This window comes from Oryzias melastigma, linkage group LG23, assembly GCF_002922805.2.
Source record: "Oryzias melastigma strain HK-1 linkage group LG23, ASM292280v2, whole genome shotgun sequence".
Classification (NCBI taxonomy): domain Eukaryota; kingdom Metazoa; phylum Chordata; class Actinopteri; order Beloniformes; family Adrianichthyidae; genus Oryzias; species Oryzias melastigma.
Window position 1 is genome coordinate 16,246,402 of NC_050534.1, and position 26,438 is coordinate 16,272,839.

The 26,438-nt window shown below is 35.9% G+C and overlaps 3 protein-coding genes and 1 long non-coding RNA gene across 6 annotated transcripts in view; 2 read left to right on the forward strand and 2 right to left on the reverse strand.

Annotated features, from left to right (window-relative positions):
* The first annotated feature begins 166 nt into the window (after positions 1–166).
* guca1a (guanylate cyclase activator 1A) lies at positions 167–4,168 on the forward strand. The gene is made up of 4 exons (XM_024289056.2): positions 167–867; positions 2,400–2,549; positions 2,626–2,719; positions 3,936–4,168. Exons 1-4 carry the CDS (start codon positions 670–672, stop codon positions 4,061–4,063), a joined length of 570 nt encoding a protein of 189 aa, XP_024144824.1. The 5' UTR covers positions 167–669; the 3' UTR covers positions 4,064–4,168.
* Positions 4,169–7,260: 3,092 nt separating this feature from the next.
* orc5 (origin recognition complex, subunit 5) lies at positions 7,261–18,541 on the reverse strand. Its single transcript, XM_024285354.2, has 14 exons — positions 17,786–18,541; positions 16,638–16,730; positions 15,712–15,888; positions 15,536–15,610; positions 13,233–13,344; positions 12,975–13,105; positions 12,851–12,899; positions 10,190–10,280; positions 10,057–10,109; positions 9,862–9,974; positions 9,714–9,761; positions 9,342–9,452; positions 7,557–7,669; positions 7,261–7,458 (listed from the first exon to the last, which is right to left on the reverse strand). The coding sequence occupies exons 1-14, from the start codon at positions 17,897–17,899 to the stop codon at positions 7,413–7,415; spliced, it is 1,326 nt and encodes a 441-aa protein (XP_024141122.1). The 5' UTR covers positions 17,900–18,541; the 3' UTR covers positions 7,261–7,412.
* A 68-nt stretch (positions 18,542–18,609) lies between these two features.
* Positions 18,610–26,438, forward strand: part of lhfpl3 (LHFPL tetraspan subfamily member 3) — a 45,381-nt gene continuing 37,552 nt past the window's right edge. The window contains exon 1 of the mRNA XM_024285366.2: positions 18,610–19,649. Coding sequence (XP_024141134.1) covers positions 19,214–19,649 — 436 coding nt within the window. The 5' untranslated portion in view covers positions 18,610–19,213. The remainder of the gene's footprint in view (positions 19,650–26,438) is intronic.
* Positions 19,492–26,438, reverse strand: part of LOC112154442 — a 42,704-nt gene continuing 35,757 nt past the window's right edge. Inside the window, exons 4-5 of one of the 3 annotated variants that reach the window (XR_002920642.2) lie at positions 25,552–25,600; positions 19,492–19,623 (exon numbers count right to left, since the gene is read on the reverse strand). This is a non-coding gene — a long non-coding RNA (uncharacterized LOC112154442). Of the gene's footprint in view, positions 19,661–25,551; positions 25,601–26,438 lie in introns of all 3 variants that reach the window. The other 2 variants (XR_002920641.2, XR_002920643.2) reach the window with 2 other exon arrangements.

Genomic DNA, 26,438 nt, shown 5'->3' on the forward strand with positions numbered 1-26,438 from the left:
ATTGCTTTAAATAATCCAAATCTAAATTAAAAATGTTAACATTTAGATAAAAAGCAGTAGTGTTCACATTAAAAATAGCAAATATTAAAAATATCTTTTATTAATAATATAATAAACAGTTTAATTTAAAAAAGCAATTGTGTATACATGCAATACTTAAAAAAATACTTTTTGGCCAAATTTGGGTCCTATTTGCTTTGATTTATCTCATTAGATGGTTTAAAAATGTCTACAAACTGAAGCTTTTATTTTGAAAATGAATCAGTTGAGCGTTTTCCTTATTTATTACTATTTGCGTGACATTTTAAAGCTAAAACTGAGACTGAGTCCACAGACAGGACAGGATGTCATGTTGATGCACGTGAGGGTTTGAAAGTTCCTCGTCAGCACGTCCCAGGTAAACGTGGGGCAGCTAACCTGTCCTTTTACAGAAGTGATTAAGCTGATCATCTGTGTGGTTGTCTGGATTACAGCCAGTGATTATACCCAAGGAGAACATCATGTGGGTTGGGCTTGAAAAAAAAAAACCTACAAAAGGCCCCGACCAGCCGCCAGTCTCACCCTAAAGGTTCCCAGAGTTGAGTGACTGTGAACAGGGAGAACCTCCGCTTCACAGTAGACCAAACCGGGTAAAAGTGAAAGTCAGCCGCCTCATCCGCCCCCTCAGAGATGGGTAACTCAACAGGAAGCACCGTGGACGACCTGCAGGCCGTGGAGATGCACCTGTGGTACAAGAAGTTCATGACGGAGTGCCCCTCGGGTCAGCTCACGCTGCACGAGTTCAAGCAGTTTTTCGGGCTGAAAGGTCTGGACATGGAGGCCAACGCCTACATAGAGCAGATGTTCCGGACGTTCGACATGAACAAGGTAACGTCGGTGCTGCGCTTTCACTCCCGAGTTCATCGGATAACCAGTTTTTCCTGTTTCTAATGTGGAATAACAACCATCATGTCAGGAACTGAAATTTACAAGCAGAAAAAAATGGGAAAAAAGGTTCTTTTTATTTTTACTGAATGATAATAAACCAAGTTTTCCTATAATATTTGATACTTGAAATAAAATATTTAAAGTAAAATATTTTATTACATTTCCTCAAAATGTAAATGCTAAAATTTAAGTTTAGATGCTTTCCTTGTTAGTTTAGTTTAGAATAAAATGTTAAAAAAAGTAGTTTTACTAATTTAACATACTTTACTGGTTCCATTTGTTAATATGCGACTTCATAAATGTTATTTTTTTAAATTATTTTAGTTATTTTGATCATCTATCAAATGATGATGAAATAAATAAAAAAGTAAAAAATATAAATGAAATGAAGATGAAATCTCTAAAGCTAAAACTGAGAAGGAAATGATAACAAATATGATAACTTTTAAGGAAAATATTTTGAATGAAAATATTTTTTAACTGCTTTGAATTAATATTTTTATCTCCAGAAAAGTCCAGAAAAATAGGAATTAGTTTTTTAGTTGCTTTTCTGGCACAAATGTCTTTACTTTCACAACAAAACTGTATATTAATTATTATGAAGTAATTATTTTATACGGAAGGCAAGAACTGCCTACGTTAAATTTTTTTTCACGTCTATTTTGTGGGGGGATAATGACGCCTACTATCTCATTATCATCTCTCGTGATAATGTGATAGTAAATATACAGAGAAAACGAGCAAAAAAAAAAAAACCCAACTTCCGTAATTATAGATTTAAGAAGAATTTAAATAAAGTTAAATTTGACATTTTTTGTACCATCTTTACAATTTCCTCAATGTTATCTTTAGAGAAAAGTTTTTTTTTTAAGTATACTTAAATATAAGTACAGGAAGTATACTACAGACCGTGTAGTGTAAAAAAGTATACTGACTGAATGATTCTTCAGACTAAACTGGAACATTTTACAATATATAAATAGCATCTAAAAAGTAAACTTTAAGTATACTGCCTTAATTTTACTATAGAGCCTTAAATAGGCTACTTTAGTAAAGGATAACTGACTAAATGCAGAAAAACGGGTAATATAAACACAAAGGATCAATATTTAAAAGGGGATTAGGAGTCTTAAGTGCATCAAATCTTTAATGAGATTCAGACAAACATTTCTCAAATCAGGGATCTTACATTTAGATTCTCTTTTTTCAACCTCACCACTGCTTTTATCTCGTTCATCACTGGATGTCTTGTGCAGAATCTATATTTAGTGTCCCTCTCAGCCAGCAAAAGGCTGCGGTAATCACTGAGCTCGATTTGATCAGAGATTATCTGAGACGATGCTTTGATGCTCAGACTGACACACAGAGTCCCTGCAGATAATCCTCCGTCCTGGCACAGCTTTGGGATGGAGCGTGTATTCATAAGTATAAGTCAGCGGTGCATGATGACTCAGGTTGTTTTGTTCCTGCAGGACGGATACATAGACTTCATGGAGTACGTGGCGGCTCTGAGCCTGGTGATGCGCGGAAAGATGGAGCACAAGCTGCGCTGGTACTTTAAACTGTACGATGTGGACGGAAACGGCTGCATAGACCGCCATGAACTCCTGAACATCATCAAGGTGCAGTTGAAAACCTCTTGTTCTGCTTTACTAGTACTTTTCAAGCACTTGAACTCATTTCATCTGTACACTACAGGCGATTCGTGCGATCAACGGGAATGAAAACCAGGAAACAACCGCAGAGGAATTCACCAACAGCGTGTTTGACAGGATTGATGTGAATGGAGATGGTGAGCTGGAGATTCACTTATGAAGATGAAGGAAGTCTGAATCCTTTAACGGACTCACAAATACACAAAAAATTGACTGAGATAACACAATACAAAACATTATTGGGTCAAAGTTTCATTTAAAACAAATATTTTAATTAAAATACTATCTATATGATGTGAACTAAATAAAACAAAAAAAAACAATTCTTAATATCTATATATCTATATATCTATATATACAAAGTTTATTTTTATACAGTATTTATGTGGTTTATGTGGTTAAATATTTACAAATTTGGCAATAAGGGATATTCATCAACATTATTTTTCTACTTTCTTATATATATATAATTATGTATTATTTATATAAGTATATAATATACATATATGAAATAAAGTTTATTATATATTATGTGGTTTATGCGGTTATATATATTAAAAGTGATATTCATCAAAATAATTTTCCTTTTTTTCTTATGCATATATATAAAGTATACATATATATGTATTATTTATATATGTATACTATACATATATAGTTTATTTTATATTATTTACATTATTTACACTATATATATATATTTAATTTAATATTATATTATTTACAGTGTATATATATATATATATATATATATATATATAATGTATACAAATATATGTATTATTTATATATGTATACTATACATATATAAATAATTTAATATTATATTATTTACATTATATATATATATATATATACAATGTATACAAATATATGTATTACTTATATATCTATACTATACATATATAAATAATTTAATATATTATTTACATTATATATATATATATATATATATATAGGATTTTAGTAGTATAAAATAAGAAGATAAAATAAATAACAAGAAACAAAAAAACCCTAACAAAATCAAAATATATTAAATAATTAAGAATCATAACATGTACATCTTAATAGCTGTGACAAAACATATATATATATATATATATATACACCGGTATATAATTTTTTTATTTATATATATATATATTTCTTGGGTTACATTCAATTTAAATGCCACATTTGAATGGTTAATTGCAAAAAGCTTTTATGTTTGACACATCACATTAAATAAACTTACATCAATATTCAAGTTTATTTGATTTGTAGCTAACTGTCTGTTTCAAGGCTGTTAAATGTCTTTGGATGAGTTTAACAAAAGCAGTTGGAGTCTGAACTTTCACCCGTGTCTTCACACAGGCGAGCTCTCCCTGGAGGAGTTTGTGGCGGGAGCTCGGAGTGACGAAGACTTCATGGAGGTCATGATGAAAAGCTTGGACCTTCGCCACATTGTGGCCATGATCCACAACCGGAGGCACAGCGTTTAGGACGCCTGCCACCTGATCTTCATTCATGGTTTGACCCGAGTGCGTCAGCTTTAGCTGCCTCTGGTTAAGAATAAAAAAAGGGTCTCCTTAAGTAAGATCTCTCTTAAGATTGAGTCCACCTTAATGTGACACCAGAGAGCTGCAGACACGGACATGTCCTGTGTTTAATCTCTAAAGGATGCACTCTAAGTGGGATGACTCAGTCGCCCCGTGAAGGCTGGTCACTGTCCTTTGTGTGATGAAGATGAGCTCTTCCAAGGCCGCTCTGGCATGAAGGATGATGTCTCAGACAGGTCACTTAGCCTCAGACACCCTAAAGGGATCAGGCGGGCGGATAGTGGAGCAGAGCAGCAGTTACGCCAACTCAACTGCACTTTCTAGGTCCCTTTGTTAAGACATTTCTCACATCTGTTTATTCTTCAAAGCCTTTACGGTTCTCATTGGTTGACCTCAGTAGCTATAAAGCTGATAAAAATAAGATGTTTTTGTCATTTCTGAAGCAAAAATATTTCATTATTTATTAGAGTGGTTTGCTTCCTTAGAAATAAATGAGATTATTTTTACTTGTTAATTGTGATGATCCGGTGCCTTCTGTTGAAACACTGCAGAAAGTTTGTTTTTTCCTCACTTGTACTCGACTATAAAAATAAAAATCAATAATAATGCATTTAAAAAAAGTAAAGTAAAATAGATGAATTCTTTTAAAATTACTTTTTGTATGGAAATGAAATGTTTACTTTTTGTCACAATAAAGTTCATATACATGTTTTTGTCTCACTGTTGTGTTAAAAAATACACTTTTCAGAAAATTAAAGGAACAGTACAAAAACACAAACCTGAATGAAATATTCTTTAATACTTTATTCTTTACATAGTTGCTCCAAACACAAACTCAAAAATTATTAATGGAAATTAAATTGGTGAAAAAAAAACTTTGAAGGGGGATGTAACGTCTTTGAATTAAGTGGAAATGAGGCTCAGTTGTGGTCTCCATGTATCCGTTTGACTTCCCTCCAACATTTGGGTAAGATACTGATGGGGCAGCGGACGGTCTATGGAGGGATTATTGTGCCACCATATTGCAAGTAAATGGCAGTTTTGAGATCAACATTTTCTAAATTGCAAGCAAAATGTTTTACGTTTTAAGAATAAAACGTAATAATTTGCAAATGAAAATATTTATCGTTTTCAAAAACTTTTTTTGTGCTTTCAAATATTATTTTTGCATTTGCAAACATTTAATTTAGCTTTCAAAAATATTTTTGCGCTTGACCAACTTTTTAGTTTGATTTCAAACATTATTTTTGAGCTTGCAGTTTTTTTTTTTTGCTTTCAAAAATAATTTCTTTATTAATAATTAATAATTTCTTTATTTGCAAACTTGTTTTCAAAATGATTTTTGCATTTGTAAACTTTTAATTTGCTTTCAAAAATTTCTTTTGTGCTTTTAGTTTTTTTGCTTTCAAAAATGTTTTTTGTTTTAAGGGTTAAGAAAGTATTTTTGAATTTTGAAGTTTTTTATTTTGCTTTCAAAAATTATTTTTGTATGCAAACTTTTCCTTTGCTTTCAAAAAATATTTTTGCGTCTTCAAACTTTTTATTTTGCTTTCAAAAACATCATGAAACAAACGTATCATCGAAAAAACAAAGATAGGGCGAAAGCGAGATGAGACACAACAAATCTAAAAACATTTGTGCTGCAAATGCAAAAATAATTTTTTAAAGCAAAAATAATAACACTTTATATTTGCTTGCAATTTAGAATTTTTTTAAATCTCAAAACTGCAACTTTTGCTCGCTATATAATCACTCCATAATAGTCTCCTCCCACACCTGCACAGTCTGTGGTAAAACCTGGTGCTGCTGGATCGATCGATGGAGACATGGTTCTCCAGATGTGCTCATTTGGATTCAGCTCTGGGATACGGACGCGTTAGTTACATCGTCTAACAGAACATGCCGACACTCTCCAGCCACATGAGGTCCATCATCGTCTTGCATAAGGAGGAATCAGGAACAATTGCAGCAGCATTTGGTCACACAAGGAGTTGGAGAATCTCATCTCAGTGCCTAAAGGCAGTCAGGCTGCTTCTGGTGAGCGGCCCTCCAGAGTAATGCCACCCCGAACCATTACTGACCCACCACCAAACCAGTCGTGTTGGAGGCACTTATGTGGTTGTAGACCTCATCTCCTGGTACCATTCGAAACATGGTCAGCATTCGAAACATCAGCCAAAAGTTGTCTGTGGTCACCACTTCCAAAACCACTCCTTTATTGTAGGTGTCTTTCTGACTGCCTGTTATTGTCTATTCAACTTCACAAAAACATGTGAAACTGATGGTCAGTCAGTGCTGCTGTCTAATTGGACACTTTGATTAAACAGAAGTGTGGAGTAACATTGACTTGTTTAGATGTTCCCCTTATTTTTTAGCAATCACTTTAGACGCAATTACACCTAAAATATACACGCCTGATGAAAATTATCCGCCATTTTTGTTGCACCTGTAATGTTGGGTTGGGGGTGTGAGGGGCTGTAAGTTAGTGGGAAAGAGTGTGAACAGAGAACTCTCAGCAATGGGTGGGGTTGCTCTGCAAAAACTATGTCCTTGAAAATAACAGTATTTTTTAATGATTTTGTCTAAAAACGGTATACTCAGTTAAAAGACTACTAAGAATGCTTTTAAAATTGATCAAAAGATGATCGGAATGGGGCTTTAACATAATTGTGTTTCTGTCATTTTATAAAAATCTTTTTTTTCCCTCAGATATAAAAGTTTAAATTACAATTTCTTTGATAATATCTTGAAAACTACATTTAATATGATTTTTTTTTTTTTAGCCAAACGTCCATTACCCTGAAATTTTTGCTAAAAAAAAATAATTTTCTGATCACCACAACAGTGTCCTTTAGACTAATTTTACTCCAATCTTAAAATATATATATATATATATTTTAGGTCTCAATAAACAAAATTATAGTTCAAAGCCTGAGGATTTGACCCAAAAATAAGTTTCGCTCTGACTTAAAGGGTGTACATTAGCAGAATCCACAATCTGAGCGAGGATGACTCACCTGATGGTGGCAGGTTAGCTCTGTCAGGAAGAACTGAGGTAAGGACTCTAAAGTAAATATGTTTTAGAGTTTTAACTACCTAATATAAATATTTGGAGAAAAATTAGATTGACAACATGGTAATAATTTAGTAGAAATGCAAACATTTAATGGACACAAGTAACCATTTCAACCACAAGGGGGCAGCAGCACAGAGTAAATCCCTCATTGTTGTGATGGTTAAAGAAAGCTCTCTTTGTATTTCTGTCACCTCTCACTCGCACGCCGCCGCCGCCTCACAGGAAGTCGTACAGATACTTCATGATGTCAAAGTTCACCGTCCTGGAAACCACACGTGAGACCGCGCACAAAGGTCAGTTCCCTTGAACGGTTCAGTCAGCATCCGTCATGTGTGATGAGGTTCATGTGGGCGCGCTCACCTGGATATGTTGCAGATGAATTCCAGAGAAACGGCACACTTGTACTTGGGGCTATCGAGCTGGTCGTCGTGACTCACCTGAGCCAGCAGCTGCAAGGTCACCAGAGATGAGATCTAAAAGATGAGAGGAACGGCGCCGTGGCGTTTAAACTTTGATGCTGTAAACACCCAGCAGTGGATGGGCCTCATTTTCTGACCACACGGGTGGAAAGTTCTCTCATCTGAGGGTTTATTAGGCTCGATTTAACATGAAATAATGAATCACTTTAATGTAGAAGCATCCAGACTTCATTCATGGTGTGGAAAACGCATAAAAAGTGTGAAATGACTTTGTATTCACTGTAAGGCAAAAGATTCAGCCTCGCAATCAGATGATTGCACTCCAGGCTGAAACGAGGCGGCGCCAAACCGCAGAAAACGGCGGCAATCTGAGGCATCAGCAGAAAAAAGAAAAAAAAAAAACGTCCTCCTTAATACGGAGGTTTGTTCTCAGCAAAATCATGGGAACTTTGTGAAGGTCAAAAGCTTCAGAATTTGGAGTTTTTTCTCCCAGCGCTCAGCTCCATCTTTACTCCACAGAGGAAGCAGTGGACAGACGGACCTTTGTTGGGAATCGCTTCAGTTTCAAGTGTTTTTGAGATCTTTCTACGGTGGCCCTGAAGTGCCACAGTTAGAATATTTCAGATGGGGGTCCAGGAGGTCCGCCCCTGAACTTAATGCAAAAACATTAAAAAAAAAAAAAAATTAACAAAAACAATTTAAAAAACAACCCAAAAAAAAAAAAAATCAACATTACATTTTAGAAATGTGAAGAAAATTCAAGAAAACAAATTTAAGGAAGAAAATATTTATGAAAACAAAAGTAATTAATACATTTTTTTAACAAAATGTAAAAAAATAAAAAAGTAGGTATTATGAGAAATTGCTGATTGGATAATAATGTTTGAGTTTAGAAGAAGAGGAAAAGCATAAAGATATTTTAAACTGTTGTTAAGAGTTGATTCAATCACGGAACTTGTGCTAGAGTGTCCGCTCTGAGACTGGAGGGTCGTGAGTTCAAATCCCGGCCAAGTCATTCCAAAGACTCTAAAAAATGGAAGTCCGTGTCTCCCTTCTTGCCACTCTGCATGAAGGGTTTGGATTGGAGGTTAAACCACCAAGCGGTTCCTGAGCGCGGCTGTGTCTGCAGCTCACCGCTCCCCTAGGGGAGGGGTCGAATGGGGAACAAATTTCACTACCCAAGTTTCTGACAACTAATGGGGTTTTAATTTAAACATTTTTGTCTGAAAATATTTCCATTCCAAATAACTTCCTGTTGACTGCCAGAATGATGTCTGTAACACCAACCTTTACATTTTTTAATTTAATTTTTTAAAGTTATTTTTGTTTTCCAAAATGTTGGCTTCTATTTTTGTTTATTATTTCTTTTGGAATTACATTTTGTTACTTGGAAATAGTTTTTTTTTAAGTTTGTTTTTTTTAAATCATTTTGTTTCAGGAAACCTGTTTTGTTTGGGGAATTTTTAATAACGACTTTGATTTTTAGAATTATGTTCAGTTTTGTTCTTCAGGATTACGCTTCATCTTTAGGAAAAACATTTCATCTTTTTTGGAATTATTTTCTCTTTTTTGGAATTACTTTTTTGTTTTTCAGAATTATGTTTTGGTTTTCTGAATTATGTTGTTTTCCAAAATGTAATGGCCTTCAGGGCCACCATACTTTCCAAACCCTAACCAGTAAATCAAACGGCAAAAATACCAACAGCTGAGCGAGTCGGTCTCTGACCTGGGAGAAGATGCTGGCGGTCGGAGTGACTCTGCCGTCCACCACGCTGTAGAAGATGGCCAGCAGGCGGTCCAGAGGGAAGGGTTTCGGCCCAAGAAGGTGGTTAGTCGTCTACAGAAAGATACTATATGTATTATTCGGCGATACATGTAAAAAATTATGAATAAAATTAAGGCAGAATTTATGACCCACTCTGATCAAAACTGTGTTTTGAAAATCTTACGGCATTTTTCTAATGATGGAGGACATATATGAGGAAAATTGAGCTCAAAATTGATTTTTTGAGTATTATTTTTTGTTTAGATCATTTTAAAATGGATTAAAAAATGATCAGAGTGGGTCTTTAAATTCAAATTCTGAAACTGCAATCACCTTTTCATTTTTCTTCAAAAAGTTGGTCTTTTTGATTTTTCCGTGGTGCTGTTGGGCAGAAATTGTTTTAAAAAATGTCCATGAAAGGCAGCACAAAAAAAAAGTGCATAATAACATCGAGAGATAAGACTGTAAAGAATGGTTTTACCTTCATAAAAAAGCGTTTATCTGTGCGGGCCGGGTTGTAGGAGGCCAGATAAGCAGCGATGAGCAGGAACTTGGAGTAAAACGGCAGTTCGACGTGAGTGTGAGCCGATAAACCTTTGAAGAAGATGCGATAAAAGTCACATTTCTATGCGCTTGTCGTGTGTTTACTGCAGAGCGGGGTTGAACGCAGCGGCACCTTTCGGAGCTCCCGTCTCGTCCTCCGTTTGCTGCATCTGCTCCCACTGAAGACTGAAATGAAGAAGGGAAATAAGCCTTTAAAAACAGCTGGAGTTCGAGTTCAGGATCAAACTGATGCGCGGCGGTCAGACCTGGACACCTCCCGGAGGTAAACGGTCTGCATGGCCTTTTTGAGGTGAGGCTCGATGTTTTTCCACAACTTGTGTGTGTCCGTTTCCTTCACTGAACATTCAAAAAAACAACCCAAAATGAGTTATGTTTTGTTATTTAACAAATGAGAGCGTAAACAAGCTAAAAACACATATGTAGCTGCACCCAACGATTTGAACCTTTTGAACCATTTTCTTGCATTTAATGACACGGAATTCATTTTCTTCATCAATCAAAAACAATTTCTAATTTAGATAAACAGAAACTCGGTTTAGAAATGCGGCAAAAATGGGAATAAAGACAACAAATCACAGAAGCAAAGCACAAAACAGTTGAGATTTAATGTGAAGATGATGACACGAGCCGTCATATCCGCTCACATCCAGCTGAGACTCGGGCTGTTTTGTTTATTTTGTTTGGAGGAATCGCTGCACTCGACGTACTCACATGGATATTTTCACAAACAATAAAATCTACCCCACAAAAATCTCCACTGGCGGCATTAACTTCAAACATCCAGTGAACACATTTACCCATTAGCGCTTCGAAATGACACATTTTTTTTTTGAACGCGTGTGGAATAAAAAAACCTGTCAGATTTTGCAGGAAAACAGATGTAAGTACATCAACAGCTTTTTAATCAACAGATCAGAAAAAAGTACCAAAATTAGTGCAACATTTATTTTTTTTAAATAAGCCATAAAGAAGTAGAGAGAAATAATGTCAGGAATTCTGCAAGCCTCGTTAAATCTTCCTTTTTAATGCAATTTCTAACATATGTTCATAAGAGAGATCATAAGGACTGTTTCAAGAAGAAAATGTTTTTGGTGTTTTAAACATGTTCTTGTGGCATTTTTTGATGGCTGAGGACATACGTTAAGAAAAATGTAAGCTTCTGAGTGTTTCTTTATTGAAATCTTGAATCAGGAGCAGATGAAAAAAAATACAAAAATTCGTATTTGTGACATTGAAAACATGGTGAGCGGCCCACAAGCTCCCTACTATGAGCTCCCAGCAACAAGAAGAGGAAGAGGGGCGGGGTTGCTCCGTGTCAACGGTTCCACCCACAGCTGTGGGTTCTGAGCCAGTGTCCGCCCTGAGACTGGAAGGTTGTGAGTTCAAATCCAGGGCGAGTGTAAGAACGGCAGGTGAGGCAGTGCATCACCTCTCATCAGAAGATGTCATGATAAAATGTATACTAATAAATCTATATTCAAGCATTCTTTTCTCTTAGTTTCTGTAGATTTGTGGTAGTGTTCGCCCTGAGACTGGAGGGGTGTGAGTTCAAATCCAGGCTGAGTCCAGGGACGGCAGATGAGGCACTGCCTCACCTCACAACATAAGATGCTGTGATAAAATGTATACTAATAAATCTATATTCAAGCATCCTTCTCTCTTAGTTTCTGTAGATTTGTGGTAGAGTGTCTGCCCTGAGACTGGAGGGGCATGAGTTTAAATCCAGGTTGAGTCCAGGGACGGCAGATGAGGCACTGCCTCACCTTCCATCATAAGATGCTGTGATAAAATGTATACTAATCATACTACTATTTTCAAGCATCCTTCTCTCTTAGTTTCTGTAGATTTGTGGTAGAGTGTCCGCCCTGAGACTGTAAGTTCAGATCCAGGCTGAGTCCAGGGACGGCAGGTGAGGCACTGCCTAGCCTTCCATCATAAGATGTTGTGATAAAATGCATGCTAATAATAAAACTACATCCACGCCTTTTTTCTTTTAGCTCCTTTAGATTTGTGGCAGCGTGTCGGCCCTGAGACTGAAGGCCATGAGTTCAAATTCAGGCCGAATCCAGGGATGGAAGGAGAGGCACTGCCTCACCTTCCATCATAAGATATTGTGATAAAATGTATTCTAATAATGACACTATTTTCAAGCATTCATTTCTCTTAGTTTCTGTAGATTTGTGGTAAAGTGTCCGGCCTGAGACAGAAAGTTCAAATCCAGGCCGAGTGCCGTGATGGCACAATAAAACGTATTCTAAAAATAAAGCAACATTCCAGCATCCTTATCTCCTCGTTTCTGTAGATTTGGGCTCAAGACATGTACATGTTGTCAGAAACTACATGTTTTATTATTTTGTTTGTGGATTATTTGATGGGTGGGACCTAAAATGTTCCCCAATTCTAGAATCACCTGTATAGGCCCCTTATTTAGTGCCTCACCAACCACAACCTTCACCGCACGTCCCAGGTCAAGTCATGCCAAAGACTCAAAAATAGAACCAATGCCTCCCTGCTTGACACTAAGCATTAAGGGGTTGAATTGGAGTTTAGCTCTCATCTTTTGAATTTACTGCATTTGTCTGTAGTTTCTTTCTTAAAATATATGTCTTAGTTACAATTTGATCCACAAGTGAATTCATGGCAAGTATTTTTTCCCCAAGATTAGTAATAAAAAAACACATTGGAGTCATAAAACTATTTCTGAAAATTTGTAAGAAAAATAACATTATTTGACTGAGAAATGTTTTTTAAACTAAATTGTGTTATTTTTAAGCATTTTAATGCACCTATTAAATCCTGATTTAAGATTTTGTTTGACTCAGCTTCCTTTGATCAGGGCGATCTCATACACTATGAATTGTACTGATTCTGACAAACTTAAATGTATTTTTTTAAAGATGTTTTACCTTTCCCTTCTTCCAACGGCTCGCAGAACTTTGAAAAGTTGAGGGCAGCCTGTAGGAAAGAAAAGGAGCAGAAATGAGTCTGGTGTTACAGCGAAGTGTCTTGATTTGAGTTTGGGTTTCTGACCAGGTGTCGCAGCTCTCGGAGGTCTCGGCAGACCGAGTAGAAGACTCCCAGCAGGATGTTGACATAGAAGGAGTAAAGCTCAGCGGAATACGACGGATGTCTGTCCTGGGACAAAATCTGCTGCAGCTCAACTACAAACACACAAAAAAAAATCCCAACATCACTGACCTCACAGAAAAACAGAACATTAATGGTTTTCTTAGCAGAGCACACATTTGGCAGATGTGTGTCAACATGTAGAGAGAGCATGAAAAATACCTTTACTGTAGTCGGGGAAATGGAGCAGGAGAGGCTCGAAACAGCCTGTGTTCGGTCTGAACGTGTCCCAGACTATTTCACTGAGCAGGATGATGGTAACATTGTCCTCCACCTGCAGAGGAGACGCACACGGCAGCAAACGGCGCATTAGGAGGTTCTACGGCTCAGTCGGAGCTCCCTGTGACGGCTGCAGCCCACAGGACATAACGTGGGAGCAATTTCACAGAGAAACTCACCACAATTTTTACATTTTCGCAAATTGTTTGAGCAATCTTGAAAAACTTTTACACAAAAGGTTAAATCTACAGGCACATAAAAGTTTTGTTGACCTTTGACCTCAGGAAGAAGCCATCGTCTTGAATTAAAAAAAAACAAAAAAAAAAACTTTTGCTGTCTACAAACTTAAAATCTTCTCAAGGATTCTGATCCATCACCTCATAATTCATAGAGGATCATTGGGAAGCTACTTGTGGAAAAAAATGTGGTTTTAAAGTTTATAGATTTTAAGGTGGCGTTCCTCACGTTTTTTAAAAATGTATACACAAGGAATCCTTGGCTCATGCCGAATGAAACGATATGATACACGATATGATCATATCAAGAATGTGGGCGTGGTTAGCAAAAAACTTCCGTTGCTAAGGAAATTCAAGATTTTACTTTTTCCGATTCTTCTAAAAATCACATAGACCTGTTCGTTACCCCCCGGCAACCAAAAAATAATATTGTTGCTATGGAGATAAAACAAACAGAAAAGCCGCCATTTTGAAAAAAGTTCTGACCAGGGTGGCAGGTGAGGAAGGGGCAATGAGGGCAGGAAGGCAGTGCCATACGATGCTGCTCGCTTTAGTTACTTTTTTTGTAAAAGCTTCAGTTATTTAGCAATAAAACAAAACTATTAATTGAAATATGGTCGCTGCTGGTGGGGGCAGGTCCCACAATTTTTTCGGGAGCTTCAGCGTCAAATCAGATTTGTACTTTGCATCTCATTCATGAATCATTTAATGTTTTATTATGTTGTGGACATTTTGTTTGCTTTACATTTTTTTTTGAGTGTGCAGTTTTTTGTTTTTGAATTAGAAGTAAAAAAAAAAGTTTGTATAATGTTAATCACTTCATGTTTCATATGTATGACAATTGCTTTATCAATAAAGTTTTTTTTGATAAACAAAAACAGTAAAATTATTCCAAAATATCAATTTTATGGCTAACTAAGTTTAAATAGAACAGAATTAAGTAAAAAAAAACTAAAATATTAAAGCCACTAAACTAATAATTGACAGTAATTTAACATGAAAGATGATTTTTCTTTTCAAAAACTTAAGAGAACAAAGCAGATAAAGAATAAAGAACTTGTGCCCACACGAACAGATCCATGAATGTTTTAACCAAATTAAAATGCAGCTAGAATGAAAAGAGGTTGATCACAAACAGAAAATTTCAGATTATTGCTGATTACATTACCATGCTGGCAAATATTCCAGTTACATCTCCAGCGGACACAAATAAGAGACTCAGACTCATGAACACACTTTCTGATTCACTGAGATAAGGTCATATTCAGCATGAGATGCCTGATATTAGTCGGGCGCAAAGACCTGTAGCTAAACAGTTCTTCTGTTTTTATGTCTTTTTCGTGGTTTGTTGATTAAAACTTCAGCTCTGTGAACTTTTAATGGATAATCTAAATAAAAATGACAATTAAAACCAATCTCTTTCTGTTTTGTAAATGTTGTTGCCGAAAAACTGAATATAAGATGCAACAAACGTGGCCTTTTCCCAGTTAGGATGACATTTAACTTCCGTCTGCGAAATATTTCTCCTGCTGAAACATAATCAGAACTTTCTGGTTATTTGAACAACTAGAAGATGACATTTATTATAAAAATGGTGCATGTAGTTCTAGTCAGGAAGACAGCAGATGTTTTAACACTTTATGAATGAAGCAAATCTGAATAATCTGTGGGTATGTCTGTATATCTTTGATACCTTTCCTTAAAAAACAAATTATTTCAGCATATTTATAAGCATCTACATCATAATTGCTGTGTAAAAATGCTGCAGCATTGAAGACTCCTAACACAGACCTTCTACTGAAATGAAAGACAAACTGTCACTCGAGTCTCTAATTAAAATGCATGGAACAATTTCCACTGTTTCGTCCAAACAACATTGTGAAAAATCTCAAACTCAAGCACAAGGTCGTCCTTTACAAATGATTTCCATCCCTCCTTCATCATCCACACCGCTCAGCAATAAAACGCCGCTTCACTTGATAGATAAGACAAAGAGCTGAATCGTCTCACCAGCTCCTGGAGGCGGAGGAGAGCAGGGAGGAGGTTAGCATCGGCGTCTCGCAGAAGTTCAGCTTTTTCCACAACCTTAAAAAAATAAAACAAATCTGTTATTTAGATTCACACTGTAAAGTTGTTAGTTTGAACAGATTGAATTGTTTGGAGATTGAGGACTGTAATGCACTCACGACGTATCGCGTTTGCTGGGCGGGCGACTGCTGGCGGTAAATGCGCACAAAGTCGGTGAGGGAGGGACTGCGGGGGAGCAGCGAGGCCACATCGCATCCGAAGAAGGAGTGCAGCACTTGTTCAAACAGCAGCGCAACAGAAACGCATTCGACACAGCTGACCGTGGCGTGAGGCAGCTGCAGAAAGAGGAGGTGGAAAAAGAAGAAAAAAAAAATCAAAGATGCTACTTTTTCTTTACTTTTTCTTTTAAAAAACAACAATTTCCTGTTCAAACTTAGACAATAATACAGGGTGGATTTTATTTTTTTCAGATTAAGCAAAAAATCCAAATGCAGCCCTCAGTAATAGTGAACAAACAGCAGAAAAAAGCAAAATGTCACAAACTTTTTCTCTAGATTTTTTAAATTTTAAATAAAATTAGATTAAATGTTAATGAGATTATTTACCAACACTATGTTGTTGAAAAGTTTTCCCTAAATTAGCATCACGTAACATTAAAAGATCAATGAACTGTAAACTTATAGAAACGTTTTTAATTAATATTTAGATTTAAAATAAAAATCTGCATCCTGCAGGAAAAATGCTTAAAAAAACATGTTCTGCTTTAGTAACCCACAAAGTAAAAAATAAACTAACTAAATCAAGTATAATTAAAATCACCAGAATCCAGTTTTGTACCTAAAAAAAATATTTTTCCATGAACTAAAGTTTCTTTTGAAAGAAAACTGTATTCTATTGTTTGTTGTTATTTCTTTATTAGTATTTAAACTTCAAAAAAGATGAAACCGTAAAGAGAAATAGCTTTACGAAACCCATATTTTAACGCTTTTCTTTGGCGCTGTCAACACACAACACATCCGAGTTTCCAAAAAAACTAAACTTTGCAAACAAACAAAAAAAGAAACACTGATTAAACAGTCATTACCTCCAGCTCCTTCATCAAAACATTTATTACATGGCTCTTTCCTGAAGCGCGATGACCGTAGATGAAGATTGAAGGGTAGCAGTACTGCTGTGGCTGTCAGAGAAAAATAGAAAATATTTTTACTGCAAAGGTCATAAGACTGTCAATAATAATAGATTGTCGTAGTAGGCAAAAAAAAAACAGAAAAAAAACTCTTATTGTCAATTATTACAACCCCAATGTATGAATCCATGAATATATAACCACGTGATTTAAAATGCCTTAATTTTTTTATTAATAATATTTCCTTTCATTCGAAGCACATTTTGGGACACTCAAGATCACTATACAAAACATAACAGCTTAAAATAGCATCAAAGCATCATAAAATACAAAGAATATTAGCAAAAAAATACACAGTTGAGCGAGACTAAGAAACAAATTGTATTTCAGTTAAGTTTTCCATCATTTCTTAAAATTAAAAGATTTACTTTAATAGAAAAAAAGAATCTCATCTTCTTCACTCATTTTTTTTCTTATATCAATTCTAAATATTAATAAATAGTGCAAGGTGTGTTTCCATTTCAAGCAAGAGTTTAGAAATACTTAGAACTATACAACACATTTTTCTATTAAATGCGTTTTTAATCAGTCCATCTGCTCTCAAAAAGGGTGTATTCCTATTCATGAACACAGGTTTGAATAACACATAAAAAAGTCCAACTCCAATTATCTTTTGATCTATTTTCAAAGTGTTCCCCGCAGTCAAGTGGAAAAAATTATGTAACTTTTGGCCAAAATCAAAACAATCGGTGTCATATTCTAAGTCAGAATCTATTTGTCTGCAAGTGGAAAATACGCTCGTTTTCAAACTCTGTGTTTTCATCTGCTCCGTATTCCCAACAATTTGAATAAAGTCATAGTCAGAAATGCAATTTTGAGCTTTATTTATGTCCTTCATCACGAGAGAAATGCTACATGAACATATTAAAACCACCAAAAACATGATTATTTTGGTCTTTGAGTAATTCCAGACTGGTGTTTTTAATAGGAATGTATTAAAAGTTCTTTTTCTAAAGTTTGGAGATACCATGGACGATAATTACACTGTACATATGAGTGAATTTGTATCAGGTAGCTAACTAGTAAGCTAACTAGTGGCCACATACCTCTCCCATTAGAGACAGCAACATCCCGGCCTGGAGCTCCCTGCAGGACAGCTGCTCTGCGGCTCTCCTCAGCCTCTCCTCGTCGTATCCTGGATGCTCCAACAGTCCTGTCATTCTGCTCCTCTCAGTTCTATCTAATTAAACGCAGCTGACCCAGTGAGAAGCTAGCTAAACTTTTAAACAAACTAGTACAAACATTAGCTTAGCTTTCACTGAGAAACACATAGGGAAAGCCGCTGTTAAGTGAAAAGGGTGAATGTGTCGTCGTCAAATTAAAGATTTTAAACGTAAAATATTTTAAAAAGAAGTCGAAAAATAAGTTTATCGGAGATAAAACGTGCGAATCGCCATGAATCCGGGTGCAACTCGCTTTGCGCGCCGTTGGATTACATCACAAACGCCTCCTCCGTATCACCCAATCAGAAAACTACCATAGAACTCTGGGTAATGTAGTTATAATTTTTTCAAAACGTAAAATAAATTTTGACATTATTTTAACAAAGAAAATCTTTTAAAAGAAACTACATAAATAATAATACTTTATTTCATAAATACATCATAATTCTGGAATCTGGAATATTTAAAATGTTTGCCTGTATGCGTCTTTATTAGATTAAAATCGTTATATTTGTATATAAACGAATTGGTATACATATTTGGATCATTTGCATCTTAAATAAGCTTCCTTGTTATGCTATTTTAAAGAAACTATTGTAGTTTTATCACTTTTACCTTTATTTGGGTTATTTGTTAGCCTGTTTTTGCTAATAAAGTTTAACCAAACTAAGCTAATTTAGGAACTACTAGCATGTATATTTCGTAAATAGACTGTAATTCAGAAATGTGTGTATTCAAAAATGCATAAAGAGCGTGTATATTTATTTATGAACTTGTATTTATGCTGATCGTATCAGTCATGCGCAATGGATTGACGAGCAGAGAAATCAAAAGCTTTTTCGCCTCCGCATTTGCCTTCAGATCAATGTGTCTGTTCGGGATTTACGCGCGTTACCGGAATAATACGTCAGAATGGGATTAAGGGATGTGAGTTGCCTGTGTAATATCCGCAACTATCTTCCGACTCTAATTCAATAGGATCTCCGCCGCGGCTGCTGCTGCTCCGTCGAGAGCAGACGGACCGTTTCAGCCTCATCTCACGCGCGCGCGGCAGCTGGAGCCGTTTGATCGCCTCCGACAGAAACACCGGGAGAAATCGGGGCGGAGGAAGTCTCCTGCAGAGAGGATTCCTCAATACATCTTCCCGTATTGATGAAGGAGGAACGCGCAAAGAGGAGTCGAGGATGCGAGCGCGCATTGAAGACGCATCCATATAAATCAGGAGAATTAGGAAGTTCTGATGAAGACCTGATGAGGAAGAGGTTTGATTGAGTGCGAATCTTAAGTCTCTCACCTGACATAGACCGGAGGATGGTCCCCGGGGCCCCCAGCGCGACCACCACCATGCTCCCTGCCTCAGAAGCTGCCAAAATCTACCAAACCAACTACGTGCGTAATTCCAGAGCCATCGGCGTCCTCTGGGCGATCTTCACCATCCTCTTCGCCATCGTCAACGTGGTGTGCTTCATCCAGCCGTACTGGATCGGGGACGGCGCGGACACGCCGCAGGCGGGCTACTTCGGGCTGTTCCACTACTGCATCGGGAACGGGCTGTCCCGGGACCTGACCTGTCAGGGCAGCTTCACGGAGTTCAGCAGCATCCCCTCCGGAGCCTTCAAAGCCGCCTCCTTCTTCATCTGCATGTCCATGGCGCTGGTCATCACCTGCATCGCCTGCTTCGCGCTCTTCTTCTTCTGCAGCACCGGAACCGTCTACAAGATCTGCGGATGGATGCAGCTGGCTGCAGGTAGGACCGCTCTGCTTCCAGGTGGAAGTTCAGGAGGACGCGAGATATCAAACATATAGCCAAACTATTGCATCAAAATTGGAATTTTCAAGAGATTGTACTTGAAATTAATTAGTTGCCCTAAAATTGTCAGGTCATAGGTCAGGGGTTTGCAGCTCTTTCCAATGTAAGACTCTGATTTGTATTTATTTTACTATTACTATTATTATAAATTGACATTTTTGGGGGCATAAATAAAACATAAAAATATCCAAAATATGAATTTCCCCCCCTTTTTAAAAGTCTTTATCCAGAACATTCAACAAAACAATACGACTATATTGCATTTTTTCAAAATAAATGCATTTCTGAAAAGTTAGGAAACCGATAAAATTATCTCTATATTAATATTAAGCTGAAACATGATCAGTTTTAGCTGCTTTTTTGTTGTTAATCGTGTGTAAATAATGTATGACTTATTTTTTTAGTTTTATTGCTAAATGTTCACATTTTTCAGAGAGGTTCCTTTCAAAATAAAAGACCTCTTATGCCACATAGAGTTGTCTCAATGCAGCAAATGTAATAGAAAAAAATATTCTATCACTTGTGGCGTAAATTTGTAAATCTAACAAACAAATATTAAAAAAAGTAAATTACAAGACTTTAACTGTATTTTTTTCAAATCACACTTAAAATCCTTGAAATTAGTTCAATCTGCCAAAATTCTGTTTTTGTTCCCCTTGTGAATCATAATGTCCTTCAACTATTTGGGAAGGAATTTAATAAAGTTTGAGTTTTTCCTTTTTCTTACTTAACAACTTTTGTAATTTAAAGTTACCTTTTCAGGATGAAAAACTTTATTTTTCTTTAAAGTCTCAGGTTGCAGACTCCTGTATATACCTATTATTTTGAAGTCCTCCAAGCAAAATAAAAGCATTATATTTCATTTCTTGTTTACAGTTTTCCCCTTCAGACTTATTCCAGTTAAACTTAACGCATCAACTCACACTGTGAACAACGCAAAACAATGTTTTATACAATTCTCAACGTTAAAAAAAAAAAAAAAATACATGCTCTGTATACTGAAAACTTTATAGACTCTTCGTTAGCTCAAAGTTAATCAGACATTTGTGAACAGAGTGTCTAATTATGTAGTATGTTATGAGTCACTTTTAAAAGCTGCAGCATGGTGAGTAAATATGACCAAACACTAAAAATAACTATTGGGAAAAGGAAACATCACAACAATGGAACAATATCTGTTGATATTAATACATATATATATATATATATTTGCACTTTTACCGGTATATCTTCTATTTATTTTCCAAAGGTTTAGTCAGATCTTACAGATGTTAAAGACTCACTCTGATGAAAATTGTTTTTTTTTTGGTGTTTTAAACACATTCCTATGGCATATTTTTGATCATGGAAGACTTATAAAGGAAATTAAGTTTAAAATAATTGCAGATCTGAGTATGTCTTTATTTGAAACATTGTGAATCAGGAGCAGATGAAAAAAATTGAGCTTGAAAACAAGCTTATTTGTGACATAGAAAATATGCAACAAGGTCCCTGCTTTGTTTCATTCTGATGCATCCACTTGAAGACGAATAGATCCAAGAACGTTTTTGTTTTCCCGCCTGAGCCGGCATCTTGCTTAAAACTGTACGTCTGTACAGGTCCTATATTGCTCGCAATTTTTGTTGCACCAGTAATGTTATGTAGGGGGTGCGAAGGGGCTGTAAGCTAGTGAGAGAGAATGTAAACAGAGACCAATGGTCCCACAGGACTTTTACTCCTAACCAGTAACTTTTTGTAAATCTTCAGACTTATGGCCCTTTTGTTTCTATTAACAAGTGGTGTAGGGAAAAATCAATTTGGGAATATATTGCGATACTTCATTTGACGATACTTGTATCAATTAAAAATGCTGACAGGATGATATTTAATTAATTATTTTTTCGTCTCCTTCACCGTCTTACTTTTGTTTTCCACCTAAACCTTCGACCACTAGTTGGCAGCACATCAACCTGAGCCTCTTTGAGCATCTCTACAGCACGACCAAAACAAGATTTTACAAGATTCCGCTTGTGTTAAATGTTCCGTTAGCCTCACAGTTTTTGTTGTTATGAGATATGTACTGCTTAGTTTTTACTTGGGGTGGTCGTATTGTGAGAAACCGAAACTCTGTGCCACGCTACCGGTATACAGTTGCAGTGCTTAGTGTTGTGATCATTAAATAAAATGAATTTTACCATTTTATTACAAAGAGTTTTTTTTTCTAAGTCATACTCTTAAAAAAAGTGGGAAATTATTCTGGTTCAGTCTTGGAATATATTGTGATATGTATCGTATCATGAGAAATGTATTGTGATACGTATCGTGAGAAGCTTATCGTGACAGATATCGCATTGCGAGAAATGTGTCGTGATACGTACCGTATTGTGAGTAATACATCACGATAAATGTCATACCGTGAGAAATTTATCGTGATGCGTATCACACCGTAAGAAATGTATTGTGATACGTACCATATCTTGAGAAATGTATCGTGATTCATATCTTACTGTTAGAAATGTATTGTGATACGTATCATATTGTGAGAAATGTATCGTGATATGTATCGTATCATGAGAAATGCATTGTAATACGTATCGTATCGTGAGAAATGTATCGCGATACTTATCATGAGAAATGTATCATGGTATGTTTTGCGTAGCGAGAAATGTATCCTGATACATATTGCATTGTGAGAAATGCATCGTGATACGTATTGTATTGTGAGAAAGTTATAGTGATACATATCGTGTTGTGTGAAATCTATTGTGATACATATCATGTTGTGTGAAATGTATCGTGATACGTATCGTATTTTGAGACATATCGTGATACGTATCGTATAGCAAGAAATGCATCGTGATACGTATCGTATAGTGAGAAATGTATCGTGATACGTATCGTATTGTGAGACATATATCGTGATACGCATCGTATTATGTGAAATGTATCGTGATCTGTATCGTATAGTGAGAAATGTATCGTGATATGTATCGTACTGTGAGACATACATCGTGATGCACATCGTATTGTGTGAAATGTATCGTGGTACGTATCGTATAGTTAGAAATGTATCATGATACGTATCGTATTGTGTGAAATGTATCGTGACATATATCGTGATACGCATCGTATTGTGTGAAATGAATCGTGATACGTTTCGTATAGTGAGAAATGTATCGTGATACGTATCGTATTGTGAGACATGTATCCTGATACGTGATATCATCAGACTCTGATACACACCTCTACTATTAACAAACACAACTTCTTCATGCATTTGATGTGTGCATCTATAACTGTTTGTATGAAAAGATGAATGTTTTTGTAGCATCCAAGTTAAAAAAAGTATTGTGTTAATACTTAACATTTAGCAGTAATAGTAGAAGATGAGCTGGAAATAAAAGACAAAAACCAGGATTATAAGAAGCCAATAATGCTACAAACGAAAAATCTTTCCTTTGAATCCCCAGGTTCAGTTTTATTTGTAGTGTGAAAATGCACACCTACGCAGATGAAGATTGTGAGCACGCAGCCTCACAACCTCACAGCATCATTATGCACAGATGACAAACTAAATGTCATATTGGCAGTTAAGATGCTTCTTGACAATAAACGGTTTAAAATTCCTCTTAATCCAGCTAATCGCAGTCTGGATTGTAATCAACCAACCGCGATGACCCTGTGACCTCTCATCCACCTGCTGCTACGATCTATGACCCTAAACTCTAACAAGAGTTTAAAAAAATAGGTGGATTAAAGGGAGGTTAGCTGCTGCACTACTATTTCTTTTCATCTGTGCCATAAATCTGGTTGCAGCAGCAGCAGCTGTGAGCTGGATTGTCTTGGAGTAAAAGCACAGTGATGAGCTCCACCACAAGCCGGTCCTAATGAGCCGCACTTTGTAGCGCTGCAGTATTTTAGTCACAGATCAAAGCTGCTTCTTATTCCTCTGAGTCACATGCTGGCTCGCTTCAGTTTTCCCACAGCATCCAGGGCGAGAACGCCGGGAGACGATTGTTTCCACGGTGCACTTATTAGTTTGAATTTTCAAAAACAACATTAAGAATTTACTTATATTCTTATTGTGGGGTCAAAAACAAATAGAAAATGAAATATGGTAGCTAGAAACAGCATTTAATCTTTTTTGGTGTCTGACTGCAAAAAAGTTTAAAAATAAAAATGTATTGAAAAATAAAAGTGAATTTGCAGCTTTTCTGATTTTCATGTTTGTTATTTAACTTTCTGACTCATAATTTTCCTATTTTAGCTCCTATAGTCATTTTTTATCACACCAGGGGGCTGATGCTGTGAAAAACTCTTACAAAATATGTTCTGTAGGAGTAGGCAGGCACTAATATTGAACATTTTAAATAATGAATTAAATGTTTTAAAGCAACTGAGAGGATTTGACCTGAATTTTGCTTTGACCACTTGCAAATTCATGACATAATCTGCGCAAGATGTTTCTTTAATGCTGATTTTTCAGTCAGATTTTCTCTTTTGTGTCATCTTTTTCAAAAGAGATCATGGCTCTGAGCCATTAAAAGATCTCCAGGCAACTAAGACAGAAACCATCAAGATGCTTCGTCAGTGAGAGCAGTTCGAAACCCAATAATGAGAGGAAAATTAAACAGGAGTTCTGGTTAAAGTTCCTTATTTTTAGGTAGAAGGTATTCTCCAAAAAAAATACATTTTATTAATTTAATTATTAATTTTACTGGAGGAAGTAATAAGACATTTTTGCTAAATTTAGCAAATTATTATTTTAGTTTTAGATTTTAGTTTCAGTTTAGATTACAGTATATTTTTGGGAATATTTATATTTTTTCCATTGAAAAAGTAAAAACTTTTTGTCCTTTCAAACTCATCCCAAACATTTGAAAAGCTCTTAAAGCTGGATTAATATCAAAGAACTCAAGCAGAGTCTATTAAGACTTCATATGCAGTTAGCAGCTGTGAAGATTCAACATTTTGAGAAAAATACATTTAAAATTTAGACATTTAGAACTTTTTAACCTTCTTTTAGGAAGCCCAGAGTGCTTAATAGTGAGAGTTCAATTCACACACTGATGGTGGCTTCGCTGCCTTACAACCTAAAACCACCAGGAGCAATGTGGGGTTCCATGTCTTGCCCAAGGACAACACAAGAACGGAACAGAAACTGGGATTTTCTGATCAGAAGTCGAGGCTCTACCTCTGAAAATCAACAACAAACCACCAGATATTTGGGATTTCCAGATGTTAACAAATAAAAGTCCAACATTTTTTATAGACAGAGTTCTATAGAATCTGTATTTTATTTACTGAGCCTACTAAATCTAAATTAGGTTCCGCTCAAATTAAGATTTTTCAGATTTCTCACTGTAATAAGTTACTAAAACAGCTGTCAAAGGTGCCAAAATCCAGCCTGGACTTGATGTTCTTAAACCCTAAGAAGTTCATGTTTAGGGTGTATTCAGACTGGAAACATTTGGTTCACTTAAAGAGAACCGGAGTTGCTTCCCCCGATTTTCCAGAACAAATTTTCAGTCTGAATACACCCAACTGTTCTAGCACCCATCTTTTAGGTGGTCTTGTCTTTTTTTTTATTTATTTTTTAATCAGACTGAGTGGTTTGCTCTGAGTTTCTTCAGTCTGAATAGGCTCTATGCTCAGAGTGGAACAACTGAACCAAAAGGGCCACCGTAACCAAGCATTGTGGGATGTAAAACAGAGTAGCAGAGAAAAGATGAGACACAGGAACTCAGTAAAATGTGGTTGGGTGAATCCAGGCTCATTAAAACTACTTTAAACGTGGTACAGATTGCTGCTTACACTGTTTTCCCAACAATTTATGTATCATAAACACTCATCAGCATACCTTCATGGCCGTCGTCTGCTCAGTAACCACCTTGCAGCATGCCTCCAACCTTACCAAAAAGTATGAAAAAAGTGTTGAACCACACATTGATGCAGATGTTCAAAATTGGTCAGAAAAATTTACAATTTAATAAGTGAAATATCCCAATAGGATTGGAGAGCGCAGAACTTCTATTATTCTTTCTTTCTTTCTTTGCTTTGCCTCACTCTCGTCATTCCTGGTCAGTGACTGAAGAGAGCTTTAGTCATGTGGTTTTGTTTACAAGCCTTGGTTTGAAACAGGAAATCCACATGTCTGAACACTGACCAAACGCAAGGGTCAGAACTTGATCTGGACCAAATTAGGTGGAGTCTGTCCAGACCAATGGACTTTTCAAGTCTGATTATAACCTATGAACTGTTAAAAATCAAGATTGAAAAGATTCAAAGCTAAATTCCAAATTAGCCTAAAAAAACAGAAAAAGCCTAAATTAGCCAAAACGGCTAACATGTAGCTAAAAATATTAGTTAGACTCCAAATTAGCCTAAAAAAACTGGAGAAATGCCTAAATTTGCCAAAACAGCTAGCATGTAGCTAAAAATACTAGCTAGACTCCAAATTAGCCTAAAAAAAAAAACTGGAAAAATGCCTAAATTAGCCAAAACAGCTAGCATGTAGCTAAAATGTTAGCTAAATTCCAAACTAGCCAAAAAAAATTGAAAAATCCTAAATTAGCCAAAACATTCTTGCATGTAGCTGAAATATTAGCTAAACTCCAAGATAGCTTAAAAAAACTTAATAAATGTCAAAATAGTCCAACAAGCTAGCATAATCCCATTATAACTTTCAACTTTACTACACTCTGACTCCATATAATATAAAGTAACAACTAATCGACTTTTAAATTA